General features: G+C 43.7%; 1 protein-coding gene across 8 annotated transcripts in view; it reads right to left on the bottom strand.

The window, feature by feature from the left end:
* SEMA6D (semaphorin 6D) overlaps positions 1-16,267 on the bottom strand; it is a 201,934-nt gene that overhangs the window by 30,249 nt on the left and 155,418 nt on the right. For 4 of the 8 annotated variants that reach the window (XM_056500278.1, XM_056500280.1, XM_056500279.1 and 1 more), the window contains exon 1: positions 540-750. The exons of 1 other annotated variant lie outside the window; for it this stretch is intronic. In XM_056500278.1, the coding sequence (XP_056356253.1) occupies positions 540-731 (192 nt within the window). In that variant the 5' untranslated portion in view covers positions 732-750. Of the gene's footprint in view, positions 1-291; positions 409-539; positions 753-16,267 lie in introns of those variants that run through there. 3 more of the 8 variants (XM_056500275.1, XM_056500276.1, XM_056500282.1) reach the window with 2 other exon arrangements.

Here is a 16,267-nt window from a genome sequence, read left to right as displayed (position 1 = left end):
ATTTTCTCAACACATCAACCTAAAGCAGTTAATTGCATTTTTTCAACTCACAAGATAAAACACAACAACCGTAAAAAAATCCTCCACAACCACCCCACAGCCTTTTAAAACACAGGCGCAATAGCCACCTAGATATATCTGTGTGACCTTTCATTTCCATTCATGCTTATAAATAATAAAAAAGGCTTTAAACCCTTTCTAATTACTCCTTGAAAGCAGCTGTATCGGTTTCTGCAGTGATGAAACGCTCCCACCCCCCCAGAAAAAAAAGAAAGTTTCCCCGTTCTGCACCTGAGCATTGTTTTCGGCAGGAGGGCGGGCGCGGAGCTGCCCCCGCCGCGGCGCGGGGATAATTCAGAACTGACTCCGGTATTTGTTTCCATCCATAATTGATGGGGAGCTGGAAACGCGGCTGCCTCTGCCTCCCAGCGCCCGGCTACTGCCGGGGAGCCCGTAAATCACGGCTCGCCAGCTGCCGGCAGCGCCGAGCCCCGGGCCGGGCCGGCTCAGCCCCCGACGCGGCGCCAGCCCCAACTCACCCCAAGAGCCTCGGGGCGACTTCGCCGGGGACAAACGCGACAGCTCCGCTCCGGCTGCCCCGTCCGCGGCCGGCGCCGGCTCCCGCCCGCTGCGCTGGGCAGCGCCGCGCTGCCGCCGCTGCTGCCGGTACCTGCGGCCGCCGCCCGCCGGCGGGGCCCGCTCCGCCCGCCGCTCCCCGCCGGGCGCCCCATCCCGGCTGCGCTGGAGCCGCGGCGGCGCGGGGGCGGCGCGCCCGGCAGAGCCCACCCCTGCCTCCACCTCCCGCCGCTGGATTTATTCTCGCCCGTCCCTGGCCCCGCGCCCCGCCGCTACCGCGGACAACTTTTGGGTCTCACCGCCCCGGGAGCGCGGCCCGCGGCCGGCGGCGCAGCTCGGCCGGTCGCGCCGTGGCGGGGGCGGACCGGCACCGGGGGCGGACCGGCACCGGCACCGCCCCGGCCGCTGCCCCCCGCCGCGGGCAGGGCTGGGCGCCGCCCCGGCACCGGCACCGACACCCGGCCCGGCTGCGCGGGGCTCGGGCAAACTTCGCCCGGAGTTTCACCCCTGCCAGCCCACCCCGGCAAACCTGCCCCCGCCCCGGGGCCGCGGAGGTAAACAGCGGCGGCGAAGCCATCGGGAATTTGTTTTGTTCATCGCCGACGCCACCTTCGCTTCTTCAGACAGAGATTTTCATTTCTATTTGGGAGGAAAAAGTCATTGCGAGCAATGCAATTTTGCAGGCTAATGAGACTCGATTTTGCAGAGTACTTCGCGTGTGGTGCTGGGGGGATGTCCTTGAAATGACATCTTTTTAAATGCCTGTCCAAAATCCCCTCAGATATTCCAGAAACAAAGGGTTTAATCCCAGAAATGAAGCCCAGGAAATAGCTGTCACTAATTCATTTTTCTTCACATGAAAGATAAATTAATTAAGGCTTAAAGTACCATGGAGTATTTTGGATGCTCCTGCAAGGGAGAAAAAAAAAAAGGATTACTCGCCAAACTGTTTCATCTGTGTTTGTTTTATGGGAAATTAAAAAAATTCCAAGTAAAAGTAATTTAGAGATTTTTGCTGGGGAATATATCCTTTGTCCATGCGCAGTTCCCAAACTCCTGCCCCTCAGCTGAGCACTCTCTCCACAGCAAAGCCTTGGGCTGGTTGCTTCCCACAGCACTCCTACCCATCTGGAAGACAAGTCCTGGATACTCCCAAGCAGTATTTGGGCTGATCTGGCAGGTTTTGACGCACGCACCACTCACAGCAGGAGCGTTGCCTCTTGAGAACTGATTCATCTGAGAAAGGGCGCCAGGATTTGGCCCATAGTAAATTCTCTTTAGAGATGGTGCCAGCAAAATCTCCCAGCCATGGGAATAGGACGTTTTTGGCAACTCAGTCCCTTGGCTCAGTCTGTCTCTGATGTTTCCTAGTGGTGACAGGCTAAAGGCAAGATCATTGTGGGCTTCCTCACAGTGAGCACAGCACAGCTATGTGGCACCCCAGGAGCTGCTGCCTGGTTAAAGGTGTAGGGGCATTGTTTTATCTTTCTCATGAACAGCCCTAATCTCAAAAGCATCAGAATTTGCACAGTGCAGGAAAATGCTGCGAGAGAGACTACTTGCTTGGTTAGGAATCAAATCTCAACCTCAGGAGAAAGAGGCTGGAAGTGCTTCCAAAAGAAGGATTTGTTTCACAGAATAGCTCTGTGGCCTTTGCACTGCAAGTGAGACACCCAGAGCAGACCCACTGTGCTGGGGATTTATGGTGGCTGCCTAGGTGCAGGCTACCCACACCAGGGCATGAAGAATGTGGGTTTTGCTCCTTGCCTTTTGAAACTCCTGATGGTAGAGCCAGCCAGGAAAACTGGAAGAGCCGCTCATATTTTCATTTAATACACCCCTTTTGTGACTGCCATGTAGAAATTACTCCTGGATGTTGCTGGGTTATCCCTGCTGTGGGGGCAGAGGATGCCCAGCCCTTGGCACTGCTTGGGCTGTGCTTTGTGCTCCCCTCTGCTCTGAGAGGGGCAGCTGTGGGAAGGGACCTCTCTTCCCTGCTATACCTCCCAGCCACAATCTGACTCAAGGTTTCCATATACCAGGATGAAAGATGAATATGGTTTAAATCTCCTTCTGCTTCAATTAGGCAGGTGACACAATGTTGAGGATCAGATCACATTCCCATAAGGCAAAGGGTTTCAGCTAGAAGCAAAGTATTTTAGAGGATTTTGGTACAGCCAAGACTAATATCTTGTGTCTACACTTAAATATGGTAGTTTATTATCATTTCAAAATTTGCTGCATGGCTAGAAACCACTTTATGTAAGGATTTAAAGTATGTGCATTTACAATATGTGTGCAGTCAAGGAATTACACAGCCACAGGTTTTTAAACACAAATATATGCAGGCTCCTATTGATATGATAAACTATCAGTAACATGTGCTGCAAAGCTTCTTAAATCCTCATTGACACAACAGACCACTATTGTGTCAATAGTGTGCAGATTAATGGGGTGTTGTCAGGCTATTTTAGGCCTTAACTTTCATTTATCCTAAAACTTGTTCTTCATTGTAACTCTTAACCTTTGGATTCTGCCAACACATTTCTTGTCACAAATATACTAATGGAATTAAAAGAAACCTGGCTTTTAAATGTTAATTACCCCTTGAATGATTGATTTGCAAAAGAAGCACATCAGCAGAATCTGAAAGTACAGAGGCAGAATAAAATGGACTGAGTGTCAGCCCAAGAGCTAGGAATGGCTGAGGACCAGCTTTGGCCTCAATGAGCCCATCCCTGTGTCCCAGGTGCTAACAGGAGCACTTCCCCACCCCGTCTCATGGGTAGGGTGTACTGGTTATTCCTACTGTTCCTACTGGACTTTTCCCTCCCTAAGTGCTTTACAGACTCAAGCAACACTTGTTCATTAATTTGAAAATATAAGCAAAGTATTAAAAATTTACATATTGGTAACAGAATCACTCTCTGTTAGAACAACATATTGAATTTTTTATTAATTAAAATATGGATAATACTAAACTGTTTTTAAACCAGGCATTTCATTCTGCTTGAGTGCCTGCGCTGGGTTTATAACCAAAGCTGAACCAATTCCAGCAAGTAGGTGTGTTGATTGACATCACCCCTTCAGCCACATGGTCGTTTGGTGAGGAAGTGCCAGTGCACACAGTGCAGGACAGTTTGCAAGTTTGGGAAACCACCTTCAGATCAGGAAATGTTAGCTCAAATGGCACATCCCTAGGAAATAGCAAACACTGAGGGAAATGGAATTAACTGTTTCCTCTGGATGGGCCAGAGCTCCATCAGTGACAGCAAGCAGACACACAGACACAATGAATGAAATATCAAACTTACATTTTGAGGACATGTTCATTTAAGATGCGTCATTTCCAATAAAAACAGCAAATTTCATTTACAGGGACATGATCAAATCACAGCAGTGCCAAGATGTCATGATGTGATACCCTAAGAGTAATTTTGTTTTAACTAAGTATTTTCCTCCTCCCTTCTCCTTTTTGCCAGTGCATACAGACATCTGCCTACTGTAAGGCATTGCATGGAGGAACTGGTAGGTAATTTAATATGAATTGATACGTAATTCCTGATGAAGTAGACATGCAGTTTTTATATTCACTGTCCTTAAATCTAAATTGCAAAGTGTGATGTTATGACTTACCTTGACTGTAATTAAGTTTGATAGTAAAAGAGAATAGAATTTATTTATTATGAGTGCATAAAATTAGTTGGACAATTTAAGGTGCTATTGAATGAGTAATGCTCCCATAGAAGGGGTAAACATTTGTCTGCCTGATAATAGTTGTTCGTATTAACAACCTAGAAAAGTTATTTTCATACAGCTCTGGTTTTATGTGTCTTCTTGTCTTCTCAATATCCTGGGAGCCATTGCACAGGGCAGGGCAGGCATGTATAATACATGAATAAATGTAGAACAATTTCCAAGAAAAACAGGCTTTTTATCTCTATAGATTGGTGAAGAATTGTCTCCTTTGGACTTTTAAGAACATAAATGTAGCAAATAGGAAGATGAAGCTGTAATGCCTCACAGCTCATGACCAGAACAGGGTTAAAGTCATAGAAGCAGAAACTGATATCTCATTACAGTGTCAGCCTGCACAATGCAGAATTCCATGTTTCCTAATGCTCACCTCTGCTAGAGGGATGCTGACCATTCCTGGCTTTAGCACCCCATCTCCATGAACCCTTTCTGTAGGTATTGCCCTTCTTCAGCTACTCATTCTTCCCCATTCCTCATGGTTTAGATCCCAAGAAGATGGGTCTTTATTCTGCCTGGAGCCCATGTAAATCATATCCCTGTTCAATCACCCTAAACCTTGTTGCCAGGGGGAATATCAGTGAAAATCCCAGTTTGGCTGGCAAAGCAATAAAACTGAGCCAACCTTTTTCCTTCTTCAAGTCCTGAGCTTGCAGCAGTATGAATGCAAGTCAGAAGTGAGACATTTCAGAACATCGTTGCTCATGATTTACACCAATTGGCTAAAAATAGCAAATTGCTAATATAACAAGCCTGTGCTGTGTTGATACAGACAAATAATTATTTATAAGTCAAGTATTATTTAAAGAGGGGTAAGTTTTAAGAAAAGATGTTATAAATTTATCCCTGTAAATAGTATCCAAGGTATCATGTAAGCATAGTTCTTTATAATGTTTAAAAGAGAGAAGATAATTTTCTCATATTTTCAAATTATGGGACACCCCTCTTTTCACCCTTGACACCAGTCAGAAAATTATAGAAGGTGCTTTTAAGCAATTACCATTTTGTAAAATATAGGGAGGAGAGAAAACAATTTCAACACTTTTTTATAGCATCTTCTTGGGTGCTGTATTGAGAGTTGTGTTTAAAGTATTTTTGACTTTCAAGAATTCACTTCAATATTGAATCATTTTGGTTAGGAAAGACCTTTAAGATCATTGAGTCCAACCATTAGCAACATCATTGTTCCCTTTTTTATATTTTTGTACTCTGTCTCCTGATTTAGAGAGATGAGCAGAAGTCTCAGAATGTATGCCTATCACTTGAAGGCATTGTGATAATTTTTTTGCCAACACTGATGCTGGGCTGTGCACCCCCACTTGGCAGCTTTGGATTTCACTGTAAAGGATCTGTGTGCATGTGCTTTCATTCCTGTGATTTAGCTTTCTGGCTGGTGTAAGAAATGGGTCCACAATGTTATTCATGACCACCCACCATCATTTGACATTAGTTTGCCTTGAGAAGTCCTCAGAACTATCTCTATATTGAATATTTAAGTGATAAATCTAATAGCTGCTCTCAGGCAAAGGTCTGGCTGAAACTCAGTATGCTGGCTCTCCAATTCCCCCATCTATACTCTCAGGAGGCAGAAAAGATGTGCCAGTAATGAATAAAAATAATTAGAAAACAAATACATTTTTAAAGCTTTGTCAGGATACTGCATGGGTCAGCCAGAAGGGATTCTGCAGGATCCTGTGCAGATGAACCTGAGACAGTGGAAAGCCAGAAATTCCTCCTCTGCTGGGGCTGTGGAGCTGGCAGAGAGAAGCCCATGTCAGCAAAGACAGAAGAGACCTAAACACAGCATTTGTAATGGGTTGTCCTGAGTATTTTACAACTTGAAATGTGCCTAGAGTGAAATCTGGATGAAATGTGCTTGCAGTGAAATCTGGATGACTGTATGTCAAAGCTAATAAAAGGGATTCAAGCAATAAACATCACTGGGCCCAGTCCTGTAAAACTGGTCTTTCCTGCCTGTGAGTTCCCCATCAGGCTCAACTTTGAGAAACCAACTCTTTCAGGCCAGTGGTTCTGGCCATGGCACTTGCATGCAAAGATCACTGCAACAGAAAAACAGGATTAATTCCTGGTCCTTCCAACAGAATCATCTTGTAAAATAATGCCAGAGAGGGACAGCTGTACAGGGCAGAGAGCTGGCAACACCAAAGCCCAGGTGAAGGCATTGCCATGGTGCCCTTTGGGTCCAGGTATAGAGCAGCAGGAGTTGCTCACTCCTCAGCATTTTAAATGTCTGCAGGAATGATTGAAAGCAAAAAACCCTCCATTTTCTGTACAATTACTAGCTTTTCAGTTTGGTGTATTACAGCACCCATCTTTTGATGGGGAATTAATTCAAAACATCTAAGGTAATATCATCAAAATACTGTAATTAGATTTAATGGCATACTTCCAAGATTAATAGGTGATCTTCCTCACAGCCTACAATTTTAATTTCCAAAATTTCATTTGTCATACTGCTACTCAGTACAGATTCACCATCAGAGTGTTTACCTACACTTTTCCTCACTAGTAGTAAAATGTGATGCCTTTTCCAGGCATAGACAGATGAAAAGATGTATTAGTAACAAATCTGTGTTCATGGCATATAATCACAAGATGACAAGACACTTAATGTTATCTATTTATATATTATGTATAGCAAATTCTGTTACACAAAGTCACTTTTCAGTCCCATTTAGGGGATTACCTAATCCTGTAATTGATTCTGTGTGATGAGTCCCTGTTGTCCTGTGGAGACCCACCGACCTTCAGAACAGGAACAGGCCTGAAAACATTCCATTATTTCACTGGTTTTTTTATGTGTAAATTACAAGATAATGTAGGATGAGAGCAGATGATTTTATCTGTCTATTTACTTCACTGGGCTAAGAATTTTAAGTGTTTTATGGCTTGACCAAGAAGAAGAATTAATCTCTATCAGTAAAAATGACCAAAGACATGACGGATGTTTTCTTTAAGGTAAATCAAATATTCCCATAGAAATGCAGCCAATCATACACGTTCTCAAACAGCTCAGAGCTACAGTAAAGCTTCTTTCTGCTGTAACTGTCACATCTGAAAACTTGCAAAGGGATGAAGCAATTGCTCACTGGTTATAAATACCAGCAGATTAGTTTATCTATAGATCTGTATCGTGTTACTCATTCCAGAGTCCATAAAATCCAACATGAATCAGCTTGACTTCGTACACAAACAGTCCCATCCTACACAAAGGTGAGTCCACAGGTAGCAGCTGATGACATTTTATAGTCATGGAGGTTTTAGTATTACAGAAAACAAGTAATTGGACCTGTGTGCCTGTGCAGACAGACACACACAGACACACATAAACCTTGCTCCTTCACTGTCCCACCAAATATAACTCCACGGATTAAGGCCTTAAATAAGTCTCTAAGAATGTAATTTAGTACAGTCTGAATCCCCCTTGGGCAAGCCTGAGGTGGTTCCTTGGGCTGTCTCAGCTCAGCAGCTGTCCAGTCTAACACTGACTCAGGAGCCAAAAACCTGCCCCATTTGGGCGACAGTGAAACAGTTGTAAGGGATCAGACAGACATTATCTGCAGATGATGTAGAGAGGGTGCTTAGAGAATAGTTAATACCAGTAATTACTAAGAACAGAAAGGTAAACAAACTGCTTGCAAATTTGTATCTGAATGAATTCTGAAATAAAGCCTTACCACATGGCATTTCTATCCAGCAAGAGGGTAGACTCTCATCGTAGGATAGAAGAAAGATGATCAAACTCTTTACTTTTACCTCTGTGACACACACAATAAAGTCCATTGCCCACACACAATCAGTAATGACAGGAGCTGCTGCCTTTGGCATATTACCTTGAGTTTCTGTTTAGTGTTTGCCCCTTGACATCTCGGTATCTGACTTCAGCCTAGGATATTTTGTTCTTGAGACATAGGTGATTACCTTTAATTAGTCTTTTGACACTTATAGCCTTATCTAACATTACTGTGTGTTTGAAAAAAAATGACTTCTAGCTTTGATGTACCTCAGTGTTCCTTTTTGTGTGCTGGCTGTGGGCTGCAAAATCCTTTCTGTAGAGTAGCTGTAACAGAGCCATCCGTGAAAGGTTTTCTTTCCTCTGTTCTGTGCTTTGCACGTTAGTGCAAAAGAAAAAATTCCACTTATGGAAGGCAAGCACACACAATTATTATTCTCTTTGTATTATATGTTCTCTCTATATGTTCTCTATTCTACTATTCTCTATAGTAAGGGGCAGAAGTGAGTGCAGATTGTTTGATCCTTTGGAGTTACTGTTCTTTCTCCCCACCAACATTTGAAATATGCACCGTGTCTGGAAGCCACTGATCCAGGGACATATCCTACTGCTCTCCTTTGGAGAATGCAAGATGACACATTTTCACCTTTGAGGTGACAGTAGGTGACAAGGAGATAGGTGGCCCATTTCAGCCCCACATTGTCTCACTGATCACAGTATGCCAGCTGCTTGTATGACTGTGCATGTCAGCCCACTAATCTTGAGTGATGCAAAGCTCCACAGAGTCTGGGGAAATACCATTGTCTGTGACAACTCATGCAGGAAACAGTCATGCAAAGGAGCTGTCAAGGGAGGAGGCTTGGTCTGGGAGAGGGGGATGTATGGGGTCAAAAGTGTAGAAAGCACTTTGGATCCAAGGCAATATAAATTAGCCACGGCACCTATTCTATCCTACAAAATCTCCTATTTGCATCACATACTGGAAGAACTAATATTGCAAAAACATACAACAAAGCAACAACAAGGAATAATCAAATTATATCTGAGTACTCTGGATGGTGCTTGACTTGGAAAAACCGGCTCAGGTAGGAATGCTAACACTATTATCTGACATAGCTGGAGAAAAGAGTAAGCTGTGACATCTCCATTCTTGGCAAATCACAGAGACTGCTGCAGGCACTCTGTTCCCTCTGCTGCTTGGAGTGATGCAGTCTTAGCTGCTGTCGCTGTTAGCTACAGATCTTCTCTCTTCTGTGTCTTTGTGGGGAAGAGGAGGGCATGAAAAGTCATTCACTACTTGGGAAGCAATGGAAGAAAAAGTATTGTGCTTCCCGTCAAAGTTTTCCAGCTCCTTTTATAGATTTGGCTTTTTTTTTTTTTTTTTTTTTTTTTTTTTAATTAGTCGTGTAACAGGGTGCCAGGATTTTAGCAGCCATGTTATAGCAAATAAATCATTTTATAATAAAGTCTCTTCTGTCCAATAGCCAAAGATAACTACAGGTTATTCTCAGCTTTCTTATCAAAAGCTGTTTCAGACTTGGCTATTTTATCTGAGTACTTCAGATGCTGCCTGAATAGCTTCCCACATTCAGAAGAATATCAGTGATTGTTTATTTTGTGCATATGTATTTTGCATGCTGGCAGAGAATGCCTAGTTGGTAGTTTCTCTCCTTGCCATTATTACCCATGTGTGTGCACCAGGCCAAGAGCTCAGCACCAAACCAGAGAGGGATGGAGAAGTCTCCACCTGTTGTGTAGCAGACCATGCAGAAACACTCTCCATATGTGGAGAGCAGCTGCATGAGGCTCCCTGCCACCTGGCCAGTGCCCTGCACTGCCCGGGCCCAGAGTGCACTGCCAGGGGAACAGGGAGGGGAGCCAGGGCAGACAGTGAAGGGGGAGCAGGGAGAAAGCAGACTGTCCACTGCTCAGCCAGCTTTGGGGATTTGAGAGCAGATCAGGGCCATGGGCAGCCCTGGACTCCCATCACTTCACATTGCCAGACCCAAGCTCAGATGAGCTCTGGACATGTCAGAAGAAGCCATATGACTTCCACTACAGCCCAAGCGAGGAGCTCTCTGCGAGGTCCTGCCCATCAGTAATGTCATGGCACTGAATTCAAAATCCTTCCTAGAAGGATCAGGGTAGCACGTGTGCATGTGTTCCTGGGGTTGCTGGCCATCTGGGCTGCTCTTAAAGCCATGTGGTTTTACACCCTGCCCACTCTCAGGCGTCCTGTATCCAGAACAGCACTCGTGTGTTAACTTGCTCTCTGATCTGCACCCCTTCATGAACTTTTGACAATGACTAAGTCTATGTTTTCCCTAGGATCTTCAAAACCCTTTCAAACAAACTTGATGACAGAAAGCCTGTTGATTTTTTTGGGGACTGAGTGAAGATCCCTCTTTTCTTTCCACTGCCAAAAGAAAAAAATGTGAACTATACTTTTCAAATATTATCCTGGGGAGCCAACCCTCAAACTCTTCCTTACATATAAAACGTCCTGGCAGGATTACCATATAATATCCATTGCAGCAGTGGAAAATATCAAAGGATCATGGCTTAAAATTAAACAAAGCAGCACCCTTTCTTGTCTCAAAGCAATACACTGTTCCTCTTCCTTTCTTCCCTTCTCACCTGCAAATTGCCATGCAATTTGGTGAAGTGGGATTAAGTATCCGCAATAAACACTCCCATGTGAGGCCAACAAGAGCAAATGGAAGCAATTGTTTTACTTTTTAGCCCAAACCTTCTGTTACTGTAGCAAATGAGATTTTTTTTTTTTTTTGCAGCTGACTAGCAGAAACTGATTTAGGCCCTTTGCACTTGCTGCCAGCAAGTGTTCCCACTCCAAAAATAGCCTGTTGAAGAAAGAAGTGTCAGTTGCTGTCTTCAACAGGCTGCTTTCTAAACCCATTGTTAGAAGACACCTACTTCAAATGAAACCTGGCATGTCACCACGTTGTGGGCAAAGTGCCATTCCAGCAGATGGGCAGGGGGTAGGCAGTGCCAGCAATCCAGTCTGTATATCAGCCTTGGGTAACAAGGTTGTATTCCCCTCTGAGGATGTCAAACCTGGAGCTGTGCTCTGCCTTAACCTGCATCCTCACACAGGTTGCTGCCCACACACATCTACGCAGTATTGGAAAGGTTTCTGTTTGATTTGCAGCCCATCCTGCCCTGTTCCACTGACACCAGGTTTTAGTTTGGGGTGGGAGAGCCTGGCCTGCCATGCTCTGCAATGAAGGCATAGGCAGGACCATGTGAGCTGTGCTTGGCTTTCAGTGCCTTTCTCCCACTGTGGCATTTAGTAGCAAACGTGGGAAAACACCTCCGGGTGCTGTAGTCCAGAAAAACCTTCCTCAACAGCTGTGGCACAGTGAAAAACCACAGTGTAGGCACCTCTGAGCTGCAGGAGAGGTTACTCTCAGTGCTCAAGTCCCCCTGCCTTTGGAGTAAACATGTGCCCATGAGGTGAGAGCAGTCCTGCAGTCTCATCCTGCTCTAGTGTCAGAAGTGCCCACACTGTGGTTTCTCACAAGCCTCAATGCCATGGGATTCATATTGCACAGCCTTGTGAGACTAATATGACAATGAAGTGTCTGCCTTTCAGTGTGTCTCATACAGTCATCTTTCTACTGAAATGCCAGCCTGTGTGTGGAAACTTTATTTAGGTTCTTCTGTAGTACCAGTTTGTGTTCTATGTCTTACAGAGTGTCAAATTATTGCATGTAAACTCTATCTGCATCTCTTCAAAATCTCGTCTTATATGTCCCATGAAACTATTAGTTTAGCTATCACTAGGTATTAAAATTTAAAAGGGTCACTAAATGCATACTGCTAGAAGGGAACAACATTAGTTACACATTACCAGAACAAAACTAAATTAAGAAACAGCTCATTTCCTTTGTACCATCAATATTTTACTCAGCCATAGCCTGGATGCTTGTACTCACAAAAAGAAATTAATCATTCATGTGCTAATGTACATCCATTTTTTAAAATCATCACTTAAGCAATCATTTTTGTGTGTGCTCAGATGTGTGATGCCCGCTTATGAAAGTGCAGGAAAAATCAATACAAATTAAATAAAATTTAAAAGGTGGATATCAGTGAAACAGATGCAAAAGAGTCCTCCATGCAGTAAAATTGTAATCAAATTGCTGTAAAATTCTGTTAGTGAGTCATAATTTGAAAAAGATACCAGCCTAATGCTAAACTTATTTATATGCCATGCTACCCTCTTTATTTTGGTGCAAGCATACACAATGCAGTTCATCACAGATTTTGTCTTAAAACACGCATAAAACTGAAACAACAAAATCTTTATTGCAATTTAATTGGGTACTGCCATTTCCCAAGAGTTTATTTACCGAGAATCACAGTGTTCATAGCACAACATCACTTGTGTCTGCACATCTGGGAGGTTCCCAAAACCCTTTTCAAAGGGAGGTGCAGGAAGTCTGGGGGAAAGGCTCCCACCTGGGGCAGGCAGGAATCACTGCCTGGTGTTCCCAGTCACACACCAAGTGTGGGAAATGAGGCTCAGCAAAACCAAAATCCTCTCCTGCAAAGTGTCAGACAGCCTGCAACATCTACCAGTACAGATCACAATAATCAAAGTTTCATTTCCCCAGCTCCCTGAAAAGGACTAACTGTATCTCCTGGGCTGGATTTGCTGCTGCCTTGGGCTTGTCATTTACACCCATGGAAAGTGCTCCAAATCAAGAGCCCTGCTTTGCTCAGATATAAATTACAGCCACTTTACTCAGCCATAAATGCCTGTCTAAGGTGAAAAGTAGCAAAGAACAGCAGTTAGTGCTGGCTGCATATAAAAAGAGTTAATAGGGCCCTACCAGATTGGAGCCCACAGTCCCATGGAAATTAAATCAACTTTTGCTAAAAGTGTGATTGCTTCTTTTGGACTACCCACATCAGTGGAAGAATATGGCAAAGCTGTTAGATCCCTGTAAGAACAAGGAATTTCACAGAAGAGCAGCACAGTACTTGAAGTAGAACTTGGTGTAGCAGTACTGTAGGTTTTTTCTTCTATTGCTTCAGTAAGTTTATGGTGATGTATTTTGATGACAATTTAAATAATCTCTGTGTTTATGAGGCAATAACACAACCTGCAAATAAATTCCAAGGCCAAGTTGTCTATTAATATATGGTATGGCTTATTGTGAATGAATAGAGATGAGCTGGAACAATGCTCAGGAAAAAGCAAGAGAATGTGTACCTTGACTTCAAGATGTGAAGAATTGTGTTCCTTTTTCAGCTAAGATCTGACATTCTGTCTGTGAAATGGAGAAAATGATCCAGCTCTATTTTGCAGAAACTTTTGAGAAAGTAAGTAGTTGGTTCTCACTCATCTCTTAATCAAAAGCCATGCTTTTGGGTATTTGATTTTGAATAAACTACTTTTTATTTTTTTATTTTTCTCTTTCCCTTCTTACTAGATCCAAACCTTTTCCAGATGAAGCTTTTATCACAAAAGTGTCCCTCTGAACTGTTTCTCCCTCACCAAGACATACTTGCAGCCATCTCATCTGCAAATGCCAGTGAGTATGTGGCAGAAAAAAGCCCAACAGTATGATCAGCTTACTGATAGTGGCTAACAGCAGCAGCATGAACTGACCATGATTCAGAGATGCATCATGAATGGCTGTATTTTAGACTGCAAGGAACTGAGAATTGGACTTTCCTTTTGGAGAAGTACCTGGTGAAGCTGTGTTTGGCCAAGCTTAGGAAGTCCCTGAGAAGCCAGCAGGAGCTCAGGACACGCTGCATAGGCAGCAAACCAAGCACACAATTTACATCCCCTGGCAGTGCAAAGCAACCTTTTCTACAGTCCAGTACACAGACAGGAGTCCATAACCTTGGAGAATTGGATTGGCTTCGTTTATTTTATTTCCACCCAATTAAGGGACAATGCATCATGAGCAGTGTATGAGGCAAAAAAGAGTTGCCAGATGAAGCATCCACCAGGTCTGAAAGCCACTGCCAGTTATATGTGCAGAATAAGCACTTTTACAATTACACAAACAGTTAAATGAACATGGATTTTAAATTTCTCATTTTTATCAAATTCAGATGTTGACAAGACCTCAGCCAGAGAGAGGAAGGGGAGTGAGAGGGCAACGAGCTTCTCAACCTCAAGGTGTGCCACCTGGATGGGAGGAGGAAGGGCTGATAAGAATTTAAAGTTTGACCTAGAATAATTTCTTTTTCTGGGTGTCTAAAGGACTAAATGGGTTTTTTCCAACTCAGAAGCTGCAGGTGGGCTGAGGATCATTTAGAGAGATTCAGCTGTGGACCTCCACCACTTCCTGTGCAGAAGAGAGTCCCTGCAGAGAAACCAGAGTGGAGTTTGCACAGATGTAGAGAATTGCCCCAAATCTATGTGTGTGCCTCCACTATCTCAAAACACATGCATATGTGGCCTTTTTTTACCTTTGCTTAAATTTAGCAAAGTATCCTGAAATGCACTTTATATGATTTGAAAGATAAAAATGTCTCAGTCTTACTTGTGCCAGTTTATTGCTAATGTGGGCAGGTGATTTATCAATGGATGAAATGAGATTTTCAAGTTGTTTTAAAATGATGAGTTAGTTTTCAGAGCTCATGCAGTTTGTTACTAGATACACGATTTATTAATATATTTGTCAAATAATGTATTTGACACGTTTTAAAAACATTTCTAATTGCTTTTATAACTCATCAATCTTAAAAGGGAAGTAGCAAGATAAGACTGTACAATCTGTATTTTTTTTAGTCTCTCCCTTATCATAGCCCAGTGAAAGGGATGGAAATGTAAGCACTGGATACATGTTTCCCCATGATTTTTCTTTGGTTTACTGTTGATTTCTTTGTTCAGACTCAACCTTGCAAGTTAAACTAGACAAGGAGATAGGCCAGTTTAAAACTTCATAATTGTTTGGTGTAATTGTGTTTGGTTTCAGCACCATGGGACCTTTTAACACCTCTTTGAATTTTTTGGTTTGATTCCACTCTAAACCATACCTAAATGCCCATCTATTCCTTACTGGGTGCTATTGAGAAATATAATTTTCAGGATTACCCTATTAAAGACTTGATTGAAGAATGGATTCAGGGCTCAGACACATGCTCACTTAACAAAGCAGATGCAGCAATTTCCTCAAGCTGTTTGCTACCACCTGCTTGTCAGGCACTGCATCCACCGAGGAGAGTGTGGGGCAGGGGTTGTGAGCCCTTGTAGCTGCTTCAGCTGAATTCCCTGGGCATTTCCCTTCCATCTGCAGATGGCTAAGCCTTGAGCATGCACTCAAGGACCACTGACACAGACTGAGCAGTTTTCCTGATTGAGGCCAGAGCTCCCAGATCAGCCAGACTTCCCAAAATGTGCTGGGCAGCCCTGAGGTTCTGCTGGGGCAGAGGAGTCTGCCAGCACCGGGGCAGCCCCAGGTGCTCAGGCTGGGCACACACATCCCCTCCCACTGCTGCTCTTTGCCAGGCCCAGCTGCTTTGGACTGCCCCTCTGCCAAGCAAGTGCTCCCCATTACTGCTGGCAGAACACAGCACGTGCCTCTCCCTGGGCTCTCTGGGCAAAATCAGGCAGGCAGCTTAACCACCTGCTAAACTATTTAAACCTAATGTCATTTTGAAGCCATAACAGCCTAGCAGAGAAATAGGGAGAAGTCTTGAGACCATTCTGCTGAATAAGTGTGGGGAAATTTCTGACAGTCAATTGATAGCTGGGAAAAGTAAAGCAGGGATGCCTTAACCACAGTAAGGGTTTGCTAACTGATATTGTGGGCTCACAACCACTTCACTGGGCAAGGGGGGGAAGAGAGAGATGGGTTACACTCAGATGTAAATCTCTGCAAGATCAGCATGTACACACCCTTCACAAACCTGCTCAAGCAGCTTGTGTATGAGCCTACATGGAGTTGCTGATTCAGGGTTTTCTTAATAACAAAACCATATTTTTTGGAATTTAAGTTTTGGAACACGATGCAGCCTGCTAAACTCTCTTTTATTAAAAAAATGAACTATAACAACACAGAAAGCATAGCATCAGCCAGTGCTGGGAAGGCAGACTATTATATTGAGAGCAAGAGCAGATACATTGAATAAAATTCATTTCTGAGATCTGCCATACTCAGACCTAGCCCTGCAAAAACACTCCAGGTTTACTGGCAT

The sequence above is a fragment of the Oenanthe melanoleuca genome, chromosome 10, assembly GCF_029582105.1.
Source record: "Oenanthe melanoleuca isolate GR-GAL-2019-014 chromosome 10, OMel1.0, whole genome shotgun sequence".
Classification (NCBI taxonomy): Eukaryota; Metazoa; Chordata; class Aves; order Passeriformes; family Muscicapidae; genus Oenanthe; species Oenanthe melanoleuca.
Note: the sequence above shows the minus strand (reverse complement) of the source record. Positions and strands in the feature narration are given on the sequence as shown.